The 21,297-nt window shown below is 40.1% G+C and overlaps 3 protein-coding genes across 14 annotated transcripts in view; 2 read left to right on the top strand and 1 right to left on the bottom strand.

The window, feature by feature from the left end:
* Window positions 1-21,297, top strand: part of LOC141421230 (inhibitor of Bruton tyrosine kinase-like) — a 1,912,155-nt gene that overhangs the window by 211,329 nt on the left and 1,679,529 nt on the right. The window lies entirely within an intron of this gene.
* The window catches only part of LOC141410465 (inhibitor of Bruton tyrosine kinase-like), a 973,048-nt gene that overhangs the window by 812,874 nt on the left and 138,877 nt on the right, over window positions 1-21,297 (bottom strand). The window lies entirely within an intron of this gene.
* The window catches only part of LOC109676132 (sialin), an 86,775-nt gene that overhangs the window by 625 nt on the left and 64,853 nt on the right, over window positions 1-21,297 (top strand). For 7 of the 11 annotated variants that reach the window (XR_012445855.1, XR_002211514.2, XR_002211516.2 and 4 more), the window contains exons 2-5: window positions 4,994-5,093; window positions 11,936-12,112; window positions 14,107-14,341; window positions 20,418-20,504. Coding sequence is in view for 8 of the 11 variants with exons in the window: in XM_074066905.1 (XP_073923006.1) it covers window positions 14,143-14,341; window positions 20,418-20,504 (286 nt within the window). In the remaining 3 variants the exon portion in view is untranslated. Of the gene's footprint in view, window positions 1-4,993; window positions 5,094-5,183; window positions 5,311-7,175; window positions 7,308-11,935; window positions 12,113-14,106; window positions 14,342-20,417; window positions 20,505-21,297 lie in introns of all 11 variants that reach the window. The other 4 variants (XM_074066902.1, XM_074066901.1, XM_074066904.1 and 1 more) reach the window with 4 other exon arrangements.

The following is a 21,297-nucleotide window of genomic DNA, read 5'->3' as shown; positions in this document are numbered from 1 at the left end:
GATGAAAAAGCATAGGGTCAACATTTGTGGGTGTGCGGAGTAGTCATTGCATAACCCAGCGAACATCTGCCATTGTGCTGAAAGACACAAAAGATCGCAGACTTTTCAGGGTTTTTCCGTGTACGATTTCTATTAGGAAACAGTTCGGTTATCGTCAACATAGGGTATTTATCGAGCTCTATGGTAATTGGCCAAAGTTGTAACAAATTGAAAGGGAAGTACTTCAAAAAGTATCATCCCAGAATCTAGAGAAACTACAGGATTTGCTATTTGATACTTTTGTAATGTAGCTTCTTAAAAAGTAATAATAAAAAAAAACCTAAAGAGCAAATTTGATTGCATGCATTCCATAGTATCAAAGGCGTGCATGACAAATAATTAAATTGGAAATAGAACTTTTGTTGACCAAGGTCTCTCCTTTTTATTTGTTTTTAACATTACCAGACGGTGGCAGTAGATGTGGCAACATTATTTTTCCATCTGGCATGTGAGAGCTTATTTTAGTCAAGGTTGAAGAGAAATATTATATCAAAGTAACATTTTATCCAAAAATCTTAGTTCCATAAACTGATGTGGCTTATGCTGTTAAAATTAGTTGGCCAAGTGACTGAAGTGGTAGAGTGCCTGCCTAGCAAGGGTGAGACCCTGGTTTCAAAGCCCTTTACCGTGGGAGAGGGAAGGACAAGGGACAGACACTGATATAATCTTACTTTGTAAAATAGTCCAAATGCGTTAATAGAGACTACTGTACTCAGTTGCAATTGGAATACATATGTGGTCAAAATTTAGCTCAAATGTCAAACATCATTCATTGTCAGAAAATGCATATTGAAACCACAGTGGGCCATTATATACTCCTAGAATGGCTAAAATTCAAATCAGTGCTGACAAAGAGCTGAAATAACTACAACTTAGTTGGTTGGTGAATGGATAAACAAATTGTGTATCCGTAGAATGCAATACTACTCAGTAATAGAAAGGGACAAAAAACTGATCCACATAACATGAATACACTTCAAAAACATGCTGAGCAAAAGAAGTCACCATTTTAGTATGTGATCTCATCGATATGGAGTTTTAGGACAAGTAAAACTAATATGTAATAACATAGTGCAAATCAGTGATTGCCTAGAAGCTGTGGGCAGGAGGGAATCTACAAAAAAGCACTGAGGTACTTTGGGGGATGATATGAAAGTTTTACATCCTGATCTTGATTGGATTAAACATTAGTCACTTTCATTATACTTTGATAAAGTTGAAAGAAAAGAAGCCAGGCATGTAATCCCAGCATTTATGAGGCTTGAGGCAGGAGGATGAGTTCCAAGCCAGCCTAGGCTACATAGTGAGACACTGTCTCCAAAACAAAACATATTTAGGGGTGTGTGTGTTTCTGGAACATGCCAGTAGGAAATCAGCTGTACCTTATCTGTGCCTAAGCATATTGTTTTCTTTTTCTGAAGAGAAAGGCCGAGGAAATGTCCTAACCATAAAATTTTATAGCTGTAAAAAGACCCAAGGCTCCCACTTAGCATAGTGTCATTTTTATGCCAGCAGTGAGGGCCAAATAGGCTTAGTCAGTTGCAGAAGCTTGCACACAGTGGTAGAGACTAGACTCCAAGGTCCCTTGGATTTTAGTCCTAACCTCCTTCCTGGACACATAGTGCTACATGTATGTTACATTCAAGAAATTTCTACTTGAGATCCAGGTTCTGATGCACAGAAGACAGGCAGGAATTTCAGGGTTCTTGGGTCCATTCTGAGAATGAAAGCAGCAGAGGTCGGAAAGATTTTATTCATAGAGAAGAGAAAGGCTTCATGGGGGCATGAAGGGGGACCCAGAAACTGGTGATCCTGTGGGTCAGCTTGGGGATTGGGTTTTTATAGCCTTTTTTATTGCCTGAGGACTGAGATGTGTGTCAGGTGCAAACAAACAAGTTTCCTGGGAAGGAGAGGTGTCTCCTTGACCAATTACCACCTTTTAGGACCTCCTGCAGTTAGTCCTTTAATTCCCCTCTCTCAGTGATCACCCTAACTGCTCTTAGGGACAGGGATAAGTCTATTCAGTGACTGCTTCCTGCTGACAGGGGGCGATGAAGGGGCCCGCAGCATCAGGGCTGACCATGAGAAGGGTTATCAAGGGGACCGAGATAGTAGGTCATTTTCATGTTCATCAGGAGCATCTGTAGTTTGATGGATTCTAGGCGAGAGGCAAGAAACTTGTCACATAAGTTTAAAATGCAAGGCCCAAACACAAGCAAGAGAATAATGGCAACTATAGGCCCCAGAACAGGTAGGAACCAATCCTGGAGGGGAGCCAGGATTTTATTTGGTTCCATACCTATGTAGAATCCTGAGTTTTGAGAGACTGTTCTCGCAGCCACTTAGCCTGTTGGAGAATGTAGTCTGCAGGTTCCTCTAGGATGCCTAAAGTGTTTATTTATGTGCAATAGGAGGTATTGGCAATAGCATATTGGTCTTGTTTAGCCAAAACAAAATCTAGGACCAGGCAAGAGACAATAAAGACCTTCATATGTCCTTAATGTCAAGGCGTACCTGGTCTGAGGTGCTCTCTACTACTTTGATTAGGTTTTTTTACAGTTACATGATTCACAGTCACCCCATAGCTGATTCCAGCTACAGCTGCAATCCATGCTGAAAACTATTAGAGTAACTTCCCTTTTGAGTTTAAAATTCTCACTAGGTCATGTGGGGTGTAAAGTGGCAGGAGCTGGCTTAGCATCAGTTTTTCATCTTTAGGCACGAGAAGGCTAACTGTAGCAACTGCTGGAAGACATCCTGGCCATCCCTTGGCTATCTGATCTGATTCTTTGCTTAAGTAGCCCACTGGCTGGGGAGTGATGTCCCGGAGCTGAGTCACCACTCCCAGGGTCAGTCCTTCCTTTTCATAGACATATAATTGAAACTTCTCCTGAACCGGGAGACCCAGGGCTGGAGCTGTCATAAAGGCCTTTTTTAACTGGTGGAATGTATTTTCTTATTTGTCATCCCAAATAATAAAGGGCCGGGGGGATCCTTTTTTGTTTCCTTAGGGATTTGATATAAAGACCTAAATATGTAACCCTGTACTGACCCAATTGGGCTTTTTCTTTAGAGATTATTTATTCTCTGTCTGCTAGGAAGTTTAGTAAGGATTCAGTGGCTCGTGAAGTGACAGGCTCAGTCAATTCACAGAGGAGGAGGTCATCTACATATTGTAGCAGAGGAGCTTGTGGATATTGCCACTCTGCCAAGTCTTGGGTTAGAGCCAACCCAAAGAGGTGGGGGCTGTCTCTGAATCTCTGGGGGAGGACAGTCCAGGTGACCTGTCCAGACTTTCCTGAGGGGTCCTCAAAGGCAAAGATAGATTGACTTTTAGGATGTAAGGGAATGCAAAAGAAGGTGTCCTTTAAGTCCAGGACAGAGTAGTAAGCAGTACCTGGAGGTATTTGGGCTAAAAGTGTATAGGGATTTGGAGCTACAGGGTGGAGAGGCACTACTGCTTTGTTGATCAGGCAGAGATCTTGGACTAGCCTCCATTTGTTATGTCCCTTCCTGAAACCAAGAATAGGAGTATTGTATGGGCTGAAGCATTCTACTTGCAGGCCCCATCTTTTTAAGTCTTTGATTATGGGAATTAGTCCCTCCTTAACTTCTGGTCTTAAAGGGTATTGTTTTTGATGGGGAAACCAAGAGGGATCCTTCAGATGAATTAGGACTGGGAACACTGTTCGTGCCCATCCCACCGTATGTCTGTCTGTCCACACTGTGGGGGGGGTCTCCTGTTCCTCTATCGGGGCAACCAAAAGTACTCTCCTGGGGATAAAAGGAGCTACACCCCCAAGTTAGAAGGTCTTGCCCTAGCAGAGGAGTAGGGATTTCTGAGACAATTTAAAAGGAATGACAGCAGTGGAAATCTCCCCAGGAGCAGGCTAGAGGTTTAGTGAAATAATGCTCTAGGAGCTGGCCTGATAGGCCTCAAACAGTAATTTTCTTGGAGGGCCTGGGTCAGGAGAGAAAGGAATAGCTGAAATGCTGGCTCCAGTTGAAGCTTTCTATGGATATCTGGGGCTGTGTTAGAAATTTATCTTTTAGGATGATTTCCTCTTCCTGTGACTCTGATACAATGTTGATATGCTCTTGTAAACATCCTTAAGTCTCTGTAGGAAAGCTATGGGGTTTCTACGGGTCCTTGCTGCACAGCTGTGACTTGGGAGTAATTAAGGGGTTTTACCTTGGCTCTCTTAGTTCCCCAAGAATGCAGTGGATGAAATGATTACAGCTCCATTCATCCTTGTCCTTTTCAGGGTCCCACTTAGGATCATACCTAGGTACTGCCTGATCTCCTGTTGGAACTGGGAATCAGGGTTCCCTTTTAGGTATCCAATGTCTTTGTCTTTCTTCTCCCTCCCCCTCCTCCTCCTGTGAGGGCCCAGTCTGAGATAGGGCTACAGGGCTACATTTATATAAGTGATAATCATCCCCAGCTGTAGCTGCCTGATCTAGTACTGGCTGTTCCTCCAGAGAAGAATGTCATTATTGGGGGCCCTTGGGCATTAGATGGGTTTTTTTGGTTCTGGTTCCTCAAGAAAGTTTGGGGGCTTTTTGGAAAGGGTCACCATGGTCTAGGTATCCAGCCTGCATTTGCTCAGCCATTTTGTGTGGTCTCTTAGGTGAAAGAAAAGTTGAATATATGGGACTTGAGTCCACTTTCCCTCCTTTTTACAGAACATATCTAATTGAAGACTAGTATTATAATTAATCTCCCTCCTTCTGGCCATCTTTCCCCATCTCCCAGAGGATACTGTGGCCAGGCCTGTGTTCAGAAAAACTTGAGTTGTTTTGGCTGAAGACTTTCTGGATGAAGGTCTTTCCAGTGTTTTAGTAAGCAGGCAAGGAGGAATCCTTCCAGGATCCTTTAAGCCTGATTCCCCATCTAAAAAGGGAAGCTAGGGAAAATTGATCACATTAACAGAGGTTTTCTCCTTTTACCTAGGCGTCCTCAGGTGAGGAGAAACTCTACATGGGAGACGGTGTCCCTCTCTCCCTTGCTCTCCTGCCCCTGCCACCTGTGGCTAAGGTCATGGGGAAGACAGGTAAGTCCGGCTGCAACCACCCCACCAGAGTGCCCTCTGATCAATTTTTTATCTATTCATTTTGACTTGCCTGTTTGCCTTGTGACCCAGGTACGTGGTTCTCCTCTACCAGCTGAAGGCTTTTAATTCTAAAACAACTCTTATCAAAGTAACCAAGAGGGCTTACATGGCCAGAGAGAGGACCCCTGCAGAGGCATGGACGGGGACTCCTGAAGAGGTAGACTTTGTCCCTCTATATCTCCTATGAGACATATATATTTTCTATGAAAAGAGAGGAAGCATCTGAAGGCATTGTTTTGTTTTGTTTTGTGTTTTCCTGTAGTAAGGGACAAAATCATAGAAGACCTTTGAGGTCTCTATCCCTTTAACTGGTTCTCCCCCCCCCCCCAGGGCAGACTATGGAACCTGCTTAGCCAGATAAGCCCAAGTTAGAGAGCAGCACTTTCTGGTGTCTGTCATGGGGGATGTAGGGATCTCTCCCGGACTCAGCTGAAGACGGAAGCCCACTGCTATTTAGGTCAAAGTGGGGAGACCACTCATCCTGATCTAAAAGGGAAGAGGAAGAAGAAGCTGAGGATTGGGTGAAGGAGAGTTTCCAGGCTCAACCATCAGGGATTATTGGTCATCACTGCTATCTAGGTCAATCCTGGCAGAGGCAATACTGGAGCACTGGAAGCGAGGGGTGACCTCCAAACTTGGGCATGGGAACCGTGAAGAAAGTGTAGAGATCAGATTGTCTGTTTGCCCCAGACATGGCTGGAGGGGTTCCGATACTTAGCCACCTTTGGAGCCTCAGGGTGGGTCAGGAAGTTGAATCTTCAGCCTTCAGGTGTCACCGGGGAGTTGCCCAGGTCAGAGCACCCTTATACCTTGAAGAGAAACTTTCCTTTCTACCAGCTGTTTTCAGACATTTTCATAAGCAGGTCAGATCTTGAAAGGGAGAGAGTTTAAGGAGGGAGGGAGCCAAGAGTTAAGAGGAAAAAAGCCTGGGTGCACTGAGGTTTTAGCTGTGCCCCTGTAGCATTGGCAGTCTGGTATAAGCCCCCCAGCTGGACTCTGATTTCTCGGGTTGCCTGCCTTGCAGCTGTAGAAGGCTTAGGGCTTTTCCTCAGGTTCCCAAGGGAGAAACCCTCCTTAATGAGAGAGAGAGGGAAAGAGAGAGGAGAAAGAGAGAGAGAGAGAAAGAGAGACAGTGAGTCAGCTTGAGAGTTCCACCATAGCTAAGGCGGGGGGATGGGTTGGTGCTCTGCTATAAGACAGACTCCATCGGCATGCCAGACGATCACAACCATTTCCTAGGCAGTCCCCTCCAGTTTGGTGCAACCTGTACCAACCTCAGGTGAAGAAGTGTCCCTCTATGGTCACCAAATATGATGCACAGAAGACACACAGGAATTTTCAGGTGTTCAGGGTTCTTGGGTACACTCTTGAAATGAAAGCACAGCCAGACTCCAGCAGCAGAGGGCAGAAAGACTTTATTTGTAGAGAAGAGAAAGGCTGCATGAGGGCATGCAGGGGGAACCGCAAACCCGTGGTCCTGTCAGTCAGGTTGAAAATTGGGTTTTTATAACCTTTTTTGTTGCCCGAGGGCAGAGATGTCTCTCAGGTGCAAAGGGAAGATTCCTAGGAAGGAGAAATGTCTCCACCCAATTATCACCTTTTGGGACCTCCGGCAGTCTATCCATCAGTTTCAATGGCTTCACCTGTAATCTTATTTACTCAGGAGTCAGAGATTGGAAGGATCAAAGTTCAAAGCCAGCCTGGAGAAATAGTTTGTGAGATCCTATCTTGAAAAAAAAAAACACACAAAAAAAAGGGTTGGTGGAGTGGCTCAAGGTGTAAGCCCTGAGTTCAAACCACAGTACTGCAAAAAAAAAAAGAAAGAAAGAAAGAAAAGGAAAGAAATTTCTATTTGAAAAATGCTTTATCATTTTTACTTGATCCTTCGCAAATTTGAAAATATTCCACTTCTACCTGACCATAAGTAATGGGACATGATTTTAAATTATGAAAAGTGTTTTTTTATTAACAGAGCTAAAGTTAGGATATGTTTCTTTACTGTTAAGAATTAATACCTCTCAGTTTGATATGACAGAATTCTCAGTACCCAGCTCTGTCACTCCTCTCAATGAAGCACCTGCTTTCATTGAGCCTGAGGAAATTCAAAGATGCACACCAAAACAATGGGAGAAGGGTGGCTCAGTACTGATAACAGTAAGTCTGCAGGTTTTTCTTCCTAATTTAGATATGGGAAATGGAGGGTATTAAATAAAAGCAAAGTTTTTCCTGCTATACATAAAAATTCGTTCATCATAGTTTCCATCAGTTGAAGGCTTGCTTGTATATAAGTGGGATATCTCTTGTATTTGATTATTGATTGATTATTTGTATCAGTTCAAAATTCTGTTGCACCAATGATGTGCTCACTCATGATACAAGAAGTCAGCTTTAGGGGTTCTAATACATTACTTGTGTTTACAAAACAGCATAGATCTGAGAGCTGAGTGCCTAATTTTCAGTCCCAACTCCACTAACTAGCTGTGTGAGTGTTGACATGTCAACTAACCTCTCTGTGCTTCCTTTATCTATAAATCAGGAAAAGTAATATACTTTAATATAAAGTTATTGTGAGAATTAAAATGAACTAGTAGAAAGGGCTTAGAATAGAGTTTGGCACATGTTAGTTTTTATCATCATCATCACAGACCATTTGCTGTTTGTATTCCTCAGAGAACTTAGTACTGAAAAAGGAGGGTCCCATTCTTCATGGTCACACTCTGCTGGAATTTGTGATTATTTGTGATTTTCTGGCTTATAAATACAGAAACTTGCATGCATCCTGTGCTTTGTTTCCACTGGTTTTAGTTTAGGGTACTTGCCCTACTCTTCTTTTAGTAGAAGGAAGAGTTTACATTCAAAGCCACAAGCATACCAGTTCTACCAGACACGGCTCTAGGCGCTGGGAATACATAGCAGTGAACATCACAGAACAGAAGCCTCATAGAACTTTTATATTCCAGTATGTATTTTCCTAAACTATTAGCCCTCTCTATTTTACTTTCTTCTTGGTTTAGAATCAGAATCTGACACTTTATCTCCTTGCCAATCTCCAAATTCCCTTGCCCTCTACTGTATCATCCCATCTATCTCAGTGCTAGCTCTCTGATGTCTCAGCACCTCCCGTAGCATGGATGAGCAGTGCTTGAAGTTAACACAGGGCAGGTGCTCCCACTCCCCACTTAGCAATCCTGCTTCACTGGGAGCCTCATGCCCCACAAATCCTAACTTCTCACAAATGAGAAGTAACTATGATTCCTACCTCAACTTCTAATATCTAGAAAAAGTAATGTACTAAGCAGTGTTTTAAGTATTTACTAACTCAGTTCATGTTTATAATGCCCATAATACTGGCAAAATTCTTGTCTGGTACCAAGCACATAGTAAGTACTCAACAAATATTAGCTATTATTTTTTGTTAGTAAACTCCATACCAGCTGTCTCACTCAATAGCATTAGTTCTCAGAGTTGCTGCAGTTCCTAGTACTGCCACCTCAGATCCTATAGGATTTCCTGCTCTCCCTCTGACCACCTTTCTCATTTCCATGCTTCCTTTTTCAATTCTTTATTACCATATTATTATTGTACTGAGGGTACATTGTAGCATTTACAAAAGTGCTTACAATATATCTTAGTTACATTCACCCCCTCCATCATTCTCCTTTGCTCCCCTGCCCCTATTTTGCTTGGGTTGCTCTTCTTCCTCTGAACTGCCTGGCAACTTCCTTCCTGCTCATAGAGGAATACTCAGTCAAATATTCCTCCTCCAAAAGTCTTTCCCATCCCAAACTCATGTGGTACATGTATATATGAAGGCCTGAATTGAGGGTCTTCACCTTGAGCCACTCCACCAGCCATGGGTTGTGGTTTTTTTTTTGAGATAGGATCTCACAAACTATTTGCTCAGGCTGTCTTCTAACTATGATCTTCCTAATCTCTGCCTCCTGAGTAGCTAGGATTATAGGCATGAGCCATCAAGCGCCTGGCTCAGGTCAGATTTTTTAGTAATTTGAAACCATTTTTCTCACCTTTCACTTCCCAAGCTTGCAGCCCCACATGTACTCACATGATAAAGTATACCATAGTCCAAATCAAGCATCCCTTGAGGGGAAACTAATAACATACAGAAAAGGAAGGTAACTGCAAAAAGAATAAAATACAATAATGACAGTGCAAGTCAGAATGGCAGAAAATAAAGTTACTTAGAGTAATGAATTTAGTAACTTCATTCCTTCCTTTTACTTACTGTCATATCTAGCCTTTAGGTGAGGCCTATTAATTCTGCATTTAAACTTACCTCAACTCCACCCACTTCTCTCCATTACCTCTGCTTTCACCATCATTTAAGTCATCTTCATCTCCTACTTTCTTTGGAAAGGTCCAACAGTCCCCTAAGCAATCTCCCTCAGTCTACATCCCCCACACCCATTCACACTTTTCCCCTGAGTAAACTTTACAAAGCAACTATGAGCTTTTTTTTGGGGCGGGGGGAGGAAGGGTCTCACTATGTAGCCCAAGCTAGTCTCCAAACCATGATCCTTCTTCCTTAGCCTCTAGTGCTGGAATTACAGGAATGTGCAACCATAACCTTTTTAAACCAAAAATCACTACTGAAGCAGACAATGAGCTTTTTAAATACTACTTTGACAAAGCAAATATAGTGCATGAATCTGGATTTTTCTTGCTCTAAATTATTTGAAGTAACATATTTTAATTACCCAAATTTGGTAAGATTATAATTTCCCCATCAAGATTTCCATGTAATATTGCCTGACAAAGCATTGATAGAGAAAATGTGCTGTGGAGGTGTGACTCAAGTGGTAGAGTACCTACTTTGCAAGCTGGAAGCCCTGAATTCAAACCCCAGTACCACTAAAAGAAAAGAAAGAAAAAAAATGTGCTGTGCTATGTTGTAAAACATGCCTTTTAGACCCCAAACTGTCCTTAACTGGACAGCTGCCTATTTCATGGAAATGGAAAGCAAATTTGCATAAATTCAAATAACAGAAAGTATGAATGGAGCTTTAGAAATAGAGCTCTGGACTGTCAGAGTGGCACAAGTGGTAGAGTGCCTGCTTAGTAAGCATGAGGCCCTGAGTTCAAACCCCAGTATCACCAAAAAAATTAGAAATACAGCTCTCACAGATCTGTATCTAACCATAATTTTAATAGCTCTATTCCTGAAAAGAAGGATTCAAGAATACCAAATGAAGAGTTTTCTGTTAACTTGCACAGACAAAAAAATTGATTGCAATTGTTAAGTGTGGGAAGGCTCTTAGGAAAATGAGTGGGATTGTAGTGAATTAATTTATACTCAGCTATAATATTGTCTGAGTTTCCATCTGAATCAGACTATCTGAATCAGGGCCGAGACCTTTGTATCTGAAAAAATATACTTTTGTTTAAGGTCACTGGAAATAGTTGTGAAGCAGAGGGAAGTGTACACACGCAAATAGCATATGGCTCTATATGAACTGTTAGTGTCATTACCAAATAAGAGCATAGGTGTTTTCATATGTGCATTTTATGGGGTTTTTACATATGTAATTTTAACTTACCATCGCCTGGTGAAATAAGTGGATATTTGGTTTGTTTATTTTGTGGTGCTAGGGATTGAACCAGGACCTGGTGCATGTTAGGCAAGTACTCTACTACTGAGCTCTACCCCAGTCCAGATGTTCATATGTCAACATTTATCTACTCTTTGTTTTGTTGTCATTTTGTTTTGTTTGTGGTGTTGAGCAATGAACCCCCGCCTCCCAGATGCTAGGCAAATGCTCTACCATGGACCTATATCTCCAGCCCAGATTTCTTTTAAAGGGACAGGGTCTCTCTGTATTGCCCAAACTGTTCTCATACTCATGGACTCAAGTGACCCTCACATCTGAGCCTTCCATGCCCAGCTTTTAAACAGATATTTATCAAACATTCAGTGTTGACCACAGAAAGAAAATCCATGTGTAAGCATATAATTCAAGTGAAGACTGGGTCAAACTCATCCTCTCACATGTCCCTTGTTTCATTGGTTCCTCCAGCTTCCTCTGCCTTCTGGTATATTCACTTATTTACCTTTGGGCCCTTTAAGCATGATAGCTACTGAGCAACTGTCATAGATCTGCAACTGTCATAGATTCTGTACGTTTTCTTATGGATTCTTAAATACATTTAAGTTAGGAGAGCCTTAAGTATTATCATGGCTTCTGATTTAAACCTAGCCTCTGAGAATATTCTTCAAGGTAAGAAATTTATCAAGAGTTTTGTGTCCTATTCAATATTTCTTTTTTTTCTTTTTATTTTCTTGTGCTACATTTACAGTGAGATGGCTACTTCCCATAGTCAATAGTATATATGCCATTCATTGTAAGTACTCAAGTACTTACCAATAATAATTAGTTAGGTTTTTAGGAATAGTGATACCATTAAACTCCCTTATCTATTTTTTTTCATGCCTTGTCTTTGCCAGCTGAGTGGGATTAGTGGTTCACTTTGAATGTGGAACAGAGATTTTTCTGAGCAAATTTGACAAAGCTATTACTCCCGTGTTTTAATGGACTGTCCTAAAGTTTGGGCTCTCAGGTGTTAAGTTTTTATCAAAACTAGATATAGGGAACAAATTATTTTTGGTAAATCTTTTCAAATACACTTAATCTCAGGCTATTTCAGAAAATATTCATGACTATCAGTTTATCAGTGTACTTCTAAAAATGATTTTTTCATAATTTAGACAACATCAGGTAATTTACTCTTCTAATTAAAGTTTCTCTCAATATTTATTTCACCTCCAGTGTGCTACTCTGCGCGTTACAACTTAGCAATTTCATCATTTTTTGGTTTCTTCGTTCTCTATGCATTACGTGTGAATCTGAGCATTGGATTAGAGGATATGGTAGATTCAAATACAACTTCCATGGATAAGAGAACTTCCAAGGAGTGTGCAGAGCACTCGTCTTCATAATCAAACGGTAGGTGGTACTTTTTAAGCAAACAATCTTACTTAATCCTAAAATATTTCCAAGTAAAAATACTGAAACATCTGCCTTCATCCAGCAGAAACTAAAACACTTATTTCCATGTGTACTCTGAGTCACATTCTTTTTGTGTTTCCCCAGGAACTGGTTGAACAGTAACTTATAACTATAGCTGCTGACATGCAGTCAAACACCTTGATCTGTTAAAAGTAGCTCCTCAGTTTCTTCTAAACTTGCAGAGAATGTGGAAAAAGTTGTTTGGCATAGCAGAAAATAAGATTGCTTTAAATAACTGCTGAGTATTTTCTAAGGACTATTAGTTGCTATTGTGCTTCACTTGCATGGTTACAGTTGCAGTGGAATTTGGGTACTCTTAGCTGCAGAATGGGAAATAAAAACTGGTCAGTTTCTAAAGGCATTCTTTGCCAGCATTTATACATGCTTAACCTAATCTTCAGTCATTTGTTCTGCCTCACATTATAGTGGAATTGATAAATGTGTGATCATCCTTTGTTTAGAATGGAGTGTTACATACTTTAAATGTTTTCCTTTGCCTTATGTAACATTAATAATATTGCTGAATAGCACATTTGGTTACATATCACTAAAGCCCACCTCCTTCAGGGGTAGTTCTGCTGGACGAGTTCATGAAATCTAAAATTCCACAAATAAACTGCAAACTGTGTAATTAGTGGCTTGCTTTGTATCTTTCCCTTTGGCAAGTACATTTGTTGACCTAGCCATGTGTCTTCATCTGCCTCATATAGGCAGTAAAAAGAAATCTTGGAGTGGGTCTGGTCATAGTGACTTAGTTATACAGCTTCATTCATTAAGATATCAGCTATTCAGATGAGTCACTAAACCCTCATTGTTATCTTACTGTCTTCTGCCGCTAGTTAAAAGGCAGGTCTCCTCACATGGAGTTTATGGCTGAGTTTAAATCCTTGCTATAAAGTGTCCCATGTGCTTGTTCAAGTGGTTGGTCTGAAATGGGGAGGTATTATGTATATTTGTGCATGCTAACATCCAACATTAAGTGAATACTCACTGTGTATCAGACCTTATTGTATTTATTTCTTCCTACATTACACACTCAGTAAGTGACAGAGATAGGGTTAAACCGAGGCCTTTCTTTAAAGCTTGGTTTAATAGCTTCCTAGATTAAGCCCATGGTTCTTTTTTGAGTGTTCTTGGTCAGAGCTGTTACAAAGCCACCATAGCTTAGCCTCTAGTCTAGTTTCATAAAATAGCAAGCCTTTTTGAAGTTTATGACTTTCAATTATTTTTTTTTTTTTGGCAGTACTGTAGGGTTGAACTCAGGGCCCCACACTTACTAGGCAGGCACTCTGCCACTTGAGCCACTCTGCCAGCCCTGTTTTGTGTTGGGTATTTTAAACATAGGGTCCCGAGAACTATTTGTCTGGGTCTGGCTTCAAACCATGATCCTCCAGATTTCTACCTTGGAGTAGGTAGGATTCCAGGTGTGAGCCACCAGTGTCTGCTGGTTGTTTTTCCCACTTGAGCCACACATTCAGCCCTTTTTTGGTTTGAGGTTTTGTTTCTGTTGGTTGTTTTTGAGATGAGGTCTTGTTTAATGCTCAGGCAGACCTGCACCACAATCCCTCTTATTTGTGCTTCCCTGCCTGGCTGGGATGACAGATGCATACTACCTTGCCCATCCATGAGTTGATATGGGGTCTTGTGAACTTTTGCCCTGCTTGATCTCTAACTGTGATCCTCTCAATAATCTGCTTTCCATAGGCACGAGCCACTGCACCTGGCTGATGACTTTCAGTTCTTTTCCACTCACTTCTAGAAAACTGCACATCTGTATGGCAGTGACTCACATACCTACTAAGATGTTTGCATATACTGCAATCCACAACCGTAGTTCACCGTTTCATTTATATGTACTTACATGCCAGTAAGAGAAAGGAACTGTTTAATCAAGCTCTTAAAAGATTTTTTTTTCTTCCTGCATTTTACAGGGTAAAAGGTATCACTGGGAATGCAGGAACTTGAGGATGGATACTTTGTTCTTTTTCTTATGGCTACATCATCACACAGATCCCTGGAGGATATATGGCCAGCAAAGTAGGTGGGAAACTGCTCCTTGGGTTTGGGATCCTTGGCACTGCTGTCTTCACCCTGTTCATGCCCATTGCTGCAGATCTGGGAGTCATAGCTCTCATTGTACTTACAGCACTGGAAGGACTAGGAGAGGTAAAGTTTTTGTCTCTTGTTTTACTTTTTACCTGATATTTTTGTTCTCCTCTTCTTAAAACCATCAGTCTGTGGTGTGTATATGAACCAAAATTACCATTGAATAACAAGTTATAACAACATTTAGCTAGAAAAGAACCTGAGATAAAGCCATCTCATCTCATCTAAGTGGAAGCACCCCAAAGTTAGAAGCTACACTCAAGATTGGAGAAAACACTTTCCATGGGAGACTATAGCTCATACTTTAGGAGATGAGAAAATAAACCATTTGATTTTACCACACTTTACACAGTTTGTTGTTGAATTGCTTTATTTTACTTTTAAATTAGTTGTCATTCATGGAACTTCCTCTTTATCATTTGTTCTTTTCTTGTTTCTGATCCTCTAACTTACAGAGACAAATCATTTATGATTTTATATAACTATCCCAATTTAGTTCTATGATTCTTCTGGACTTTTCTGCTGTAAGAATTGTTATTATTAATTTTCATCTCTTTTTCTCTCCTAAGATGTCTATAGATCATTTTTAATTATTTTTGTTTGTTTTGGTTTTGATGCAGGGATCATACCTAGGGCCTTAAGAATACTAAATATGCATTCTACCTCTGAACTATACCCTAAGCCCCACTTAAGCAACTCTTAATTCCTATCTTTCTTTTCCTCCCACTTCTCTTTTGTATACCTCCATCTTTAAATAATGATTTCTTTTCCTTTGTAACTTTGAACATCTACCTTTGAAACCTAGGCATAGATTTATTGTGCTGTCTTGCATTTCTTTAACTTAAACACAATAGTGGCATGCAGGGAGCATGAAGGTTATGTTAGGTAGCACTGTATGATTCGTGTTGGAAAGAACTCTGAAATAGTGTCAGAAAAATCAGAGTTGGAGTAATAGCTCCACTGTATCTAACAGTAAAACCTTGAGTAAGAGCTAACCTCTAATCCTCATTTCCATCATTGTAAAAATTGGGATTAAATCTAGGCATGGTGGAGCATGTCTGTATTGCCAGCTACTTGGGAGGCTAAGGTGGGAGGGTCAAAAGTTGAGACCTGCCTGAACTACATAATGAGTTCAAGGCTGGCCTGGGCAGCTAATTAGACTCTGTCTCAAAATAAAAATTAAAAAATGCTGGGACTGTAGCTCTGTGGTAGAGCATTTGCCTAGCATACACAAGGCCCTAGGTGTGATCCCCAGTACTGCCAAAAAAGAAAAACAATTGTGACCAAAATACCTCCCCATACTCAGTCACAGGATAAATATAAAGCTTATATAGGAGAAAGGTTGCTAAAGTACTTTGAAAATCTCCAAGTACTGTTTAAAGTTGTGTAATTTATCAGAGTGTTATTTTATCCTTATCATCTTTGCATCTCATTTTTCTATTAGTACTAATAATTCTGTTTTTATCTTTACAATAATTTTTTTGTGGTACTGGAGTTTGAACTCAGGACCTCACACTTGCTAGGCAGATGCTGCACCACTTGAACCACTCTGCCAGCCCTTTTTTGTGTTGAATATTTTCAAGTTAGAGTCTAATGAATTACTTGCCTGGGCTGGCTTTGAACCATGATCCTCCTTATCTCTGCCTCCTGAATAGCTAGGATTACAGGTATGAGCCACCTGTGCCAGGCCTTTACATAATGATGTAAGATTATAGTAGTCTAATAACTAAACCCTTCTTCGTTACAAAATAAAAATTATCTCTATTACTAGGTTATCCTTTTTCTTACCTAAATAAAATATATTTATTTATAGTATATTTTCTTTGATCTAAGTAGCCAATCTCACCTTGGGCTGTAGCTCCATGGTGGAGTGGTTGCCTAGCTTGTACAAGGCCCTGGGTTCAATATCCAGCACTGCAAGGAAAAACAAAAACACAAAAAAACTTTAAAACAAGTAATAAATCTCCTTAATATATTCTCATACTTTGGCTTCCTGTCTGTTTATGGAACTAATTGAACATTACAGCATACTTTTTGCATTACTACTCAGGGGATAGATAGCGTACATCAGCTCTGCCTCCCATGGTACTTCTCCATTCCTTTTTGTTCTGAAAGAATCAGCAGAAATTATTAAAGCATGTTTTAGCTCTGCTAGTAATAATTCTAACTACCTTTTATCTTTATAATAGTTAGGCAAGATAGAGAACATTATCCCTTTTTTTACAGTTGAAGAAACTGAAGTTCTAGATGGTTGACTAGGGAGAGATGGCCCAAACAAGGTATGCACATATGAATAAATGTACAAACAATTAAAAGAAAGATGGTCGGCTAGTCTTTCTAAGGTTATACAGCTAGGGAGTGGCCAAGAAGTGTGAATTTGTTGATGCGTGAATCTACCAAAACCCATTCTCTCTTCCTCTCTTGTGTATCTCCTGCTCTGCCAAGTGTCCATGGGCCTCCTGGTGTCCGTGTTCCATTACCTCTCCATATCAGAAATTGGCATTTACTGAGCTCATTATCACTAGGAGGAAAGGACTATGAACACTCTCATTGAATTCATTTTTTTCTAAAAGGACCATTTTTCCTGTTGATTTAATTTTAATATCCTCCAGTATCCCAAAGTATTAGCTCAGTATTTTTAAAAATTACAAAGTGGTAATAGTCCCATTTCATCCAGATCACTAACAAAGAGAATGAATAAAATTAACCTTGAGAGTGATCCCTGTGTGTCATCACCCAGGACATTCTTTCAGATTTATTGTAACCCTTCCCTTACCTTATAGTCCCCAAACCAGTCCACAAGTCCATGAACCTTTATCCAGATTTTGAAAGTGTTTCATTCTAAGGTGTTTTCACTTAACACTGACACTAATTTAACACTGTAAAGACATCTCACTTGCTAGAATTTGATTCTGGTTTGGTTCTTATCCAGGAATTTCTTTCCTAACAAAATACCCAATTTTAAGCATTAGCAAAACTACCCTGTATTTCATCAGAAATATTTTCCACACCCCTCCCAGGGTGTTACATTTCCAGCTATGCATGCCATGTGGTCTCCTTGGGCTCCTCCTCTTGAAAGAAGCACACTTCTCAGCATTTCATATGCGAGTAAGATAACCATTATATTAAATTTTTGCTACAGTGCATTGTGTGTACACTAATGTGGGGAGAAAAGTAAGTGCCTACATGCCAGGATCGTACAACACTGGATGACTCTTTTGGGGGAAAATAAACTTTTGAGGGGTATAACTTTATTACCCCTCAAATATACAGTAATGTGTCTTGGTTAACTAATATCATTTTACCCATCTACCATCATTTATTTCAAAGTGTGCTGTCTTTTTAAATGGCATAGAATGCTATTAAAAGAAGAAAAAAAGAAGACCAGTAGCAGGAAAATTGAGAAATTTTGTCCTTTAATTGTGGTTTCTAATTTGATTGTATAATGAACATATCACGACTCTCAATCCTTCTCTTCATGAATTTTTTTCTATGCATTTATTTGTCATCACTTTGAGCTTAAGTAAGATAACATGAGCTTTCTGTATGTGAATTATAATTTTACCAAATAACATAAGAACCTCTAGCTCTTCTTGCACTAAGTGAATGGAAAAATTTCCACCTGGATTTTTGTTTGTTTTATTTTGGGGTCTTTTTTTGAGACAGACTCTAGCTGTTGTAGCCCAGCTGAAACTCACTATGTAGCCTGGCTTGCCTTCATCTCGAAATCCTACTTTCTCAGCCTCTTGAGTGCTGGATTATAGGCATAAACCACTATGCCTGGCTCCACCTGACTAATTTTAAATACAGTGGTTGACCAAGACCTGTCTAGGTGACTTTTAGGTTAAAATCTGAACAATAAGAACAAACCAGGCATGCAAAGAGCAGAAAAAAGAACATTCCAACCAATAAGAACAGCATGTACAAGGACTCTTAGGAAGGAAATAATATAAGAGTTCAAAGAAATGAAAAAGCACTGAGGGTGGTTAGAAGATAGTGAATAAACAGGCTAATAGCATAAGATAAGGCTAGAGATATAGACAAGAGCCAGGCCATATCAGACCCTACAGGCCATGGGAAGGGATGATGATTTCATTCACCGCCCCCCCCCAATCCCAAATACAATGGGGAAACATAGAGGGTTTGGGATATTTTTGTTTCTTTGGCAGTACTGGGGTTTGAGCTTAGCACCTCATACTTGCTAGGCAGGCACTTTACCACTTGAGCCACTCACCAGTCCTTTTTTGCCTTGAGTATTTTCCAGATAGGGTCTATTTGCCCAGGTTGGCTTCTGATCTCTGCTGGTGTTTGTTTTTATTTTTGTTTTAGGAGAGTTAGGGGTGGGGTTGCTTTTGTTTTTGTATGTTTTTATTTCTTTAGTTATTTGGTTTTTGGTGCTGGTGTTTTTTTCTTTTGTTCATGATTTTTTTTTATTTTTATTGTTTTATTATTTATATGTGCATACAAGGCTTGGGTCATTTCTCTCCCCTGCCCCCACCCCCTCCCTTACCACCCACTCCACCCCCCCTCTCTCCCCCCCACCCCCTCAATACCCAGCAGAAACTATTTTGCCCTTATCTCTAATTTTGTTGAAGAGAGAATATAAGCAATAATAGGAAGGAACAAGTGTTTTTGCTGGTTGAGATAAGGATAGCCAAACAGGGAGTTGACTCACATTAATTTCCTGTGCGTGTGTGTTACCTTCTAGGTTAATTCTTTTTGATCTAACCTTTTCTCTAGTTCCTGGTCCCCTTCTCCTATTGGCCTCAGTTGCTTTTAAGGTATCTGCTTTAGTTTCTCTGCGTTAAGGGCAACAAATGCTATCTAGTTTTTTAGGTGTCTTACCTATCCTCACCCCTCCCTTGTGTGCTCTCATTTTTATCATGTGCTCAAAGTCCAGTCCCCTTGTTGTGTTTGCCCTTGATCTAGTGTCCACATATGAGGGAGAACATATGATTTTTGTTCGTGATTTTTTTTTTTTGAGAGTAGGTCTTACAGTGTAGCCCAGGCTGGTGTTGAACTCATGATCCTCCTGCCTTAGTGTTCCAAGTGTCATTACAGGCAAATGCCACCAGGCCTGCATCACATTAAAGGTTTTTACAAGTGAGAGACAGGATCAAACAACTGTTTGTGCTACTCCGAGGCAACTAAAAAGCTTTACTTTTATTTCAACAAGTTTCTTATTAGCCCTACGGAACATTTTTGAACCTTTCCCCAGACACTCGAGTTTCCAACACATGGGTGGTTTACTATATCGTGTGTGTGCATGTGTGCGTGTGTGAGTGACTGGGATTTTAACTTAGGGCTTCATGCTTACAAAGCAGGCAATATACTACTTGAGCAACGCTTTAATTTTGCTCTGGTTATTTTGGAGATAGGGTCTTGCAAACTATTTGCCGGGGCTGGCCTCAAACCTCAGCTTAGCATTACAGTCATGAGCCACCAGAGCCCAGCTCGTATTTTTGGGTTTTTTTGAGACAGGGTCCCAGGTTGCCCCAGAATTTACAATCCTCCTACATCAGCCTCCTGAGCACTAGCATTACAAGTATTCACCAGCACACCCCAATGGTATATCATACTGTCATGAATCTTCCTATTGATTGACTCCTTCTGATCCATCAATACAGCTGTCAGTTACAAAGGTGTAACTACATTAATGTATAGATGTTTATATATTGTCAGTTTTCTAGAAAATGATCCACTAAGAGAGTGGAGAAGTGTTTATATTTACATATGACTAATGTGACTCCTTTAGATTTTTTTTCTTTTCTTTTTTCTGTACTGGGGCTTGAACTCAGGGCCTACACCTTGAGCCACTCCACCAACCCTTTTTTGTGATGGAATTTTTTGAGACAGGTCTCACCAACTATTTTCCCGTGCTGGCTTTGAACTGTGATCCTCCTGATCTCTGCCTCCTGAGTAACTAGGATTGCAGGCATGAGCCACTGGTGCCTAGTTCTCCTTCAGATCTTAGTAGTTCTTTCTAGGCAGGTGTTGTATTGCTTCAGCCACACCTCCTGGTCATGGGTTTTCATAGTAATTCTTTTATCAGCTGCTCCCTATCCTTTTTAAGCAATATGCCTGTCCCTTCTTTTTCATCTTTCTGGAAAATTTATAGTCTTATGTGTTATTCTAGGAGCACAGCTTGGAACAGTAATTTCACTTCCTCTTTCTGGACTCATTTGCTACTACGTGAATTGGACTTATGTCTTCTACTTTTTTGGTAAGTTAAAATTTGAACCTAAGTTTTATAGCATAACAAATCCAAACTGTAATAATCAGTTAATATATTTTAATATATAATAAGACATATATACATATGTCTAATCATCAGTTAAAATATATACATTATTCCAACTTGCTGAAGTAATCATCTCCTAAACCACAAAGTTCTAAATCACTGACACCTGCTTTTCAATTTGCTATAGTTAAAAGGATCTACCTGAGTTATCACCTGATGTTAGTTTTAGACTATTTCTTAGTAGAAGCTGCTGTTGAATTCTGGAATTAAATGCCACACTACCAAAAGTTACTGTGTTGGGTACTATAAAAAAAATGTGTGTTGGAAAATATTTCTTCTCATCAAAGCAGGTGGGATGCTCATGCTTGGCCCTTATTTTAGTCTGAGGACATTTCTCAGATTCATTGGCAAGATAAGATACATTCTGAACAAATTAGATTTTCACGTAGACATTTCATGCAGGAAATACATCTACCATCAAAATAACAGCAGGAGCATGACTCAAATGGTAAAGTGCTTGCCTAGCATGTGCAAGACCCTGAGTTCAATTCCCCCTGTACTGAAAAAAATTTGACTACTAAGTCAGGAGATATCAAAACAAATAAACAAAGTAGACACTTATGGAAATATATAGATTGTAGAAATTTATTTTCAAAAAGATTTGTCTGGTGGTCCATGACTACGATCCCAGCACTGAAGAGACTGAGACTGTACAACAAGACCCTGTCCCCCAAAAAAACTTGTCTGGTAGATCCTGATAGACAGAGCCATGTGG

Source organism: Castor canadensis, chromosome 3 (assembly GCF_047511655.1).
Source record: "Castor canadensis chromosome 3, mCasCan1.hap1v2, whole genome shotgun sequence".
Classification (NCBI taxonomy): domain Eukaryota; kingdom Metazoa; phylum Chordata; class Mammalia; order Rodentia; family Castoridae; genus Castor; species Castor canadensis.
This window is presented reverse-complemented; position numbering and strand designations above follow the sequence as displayed.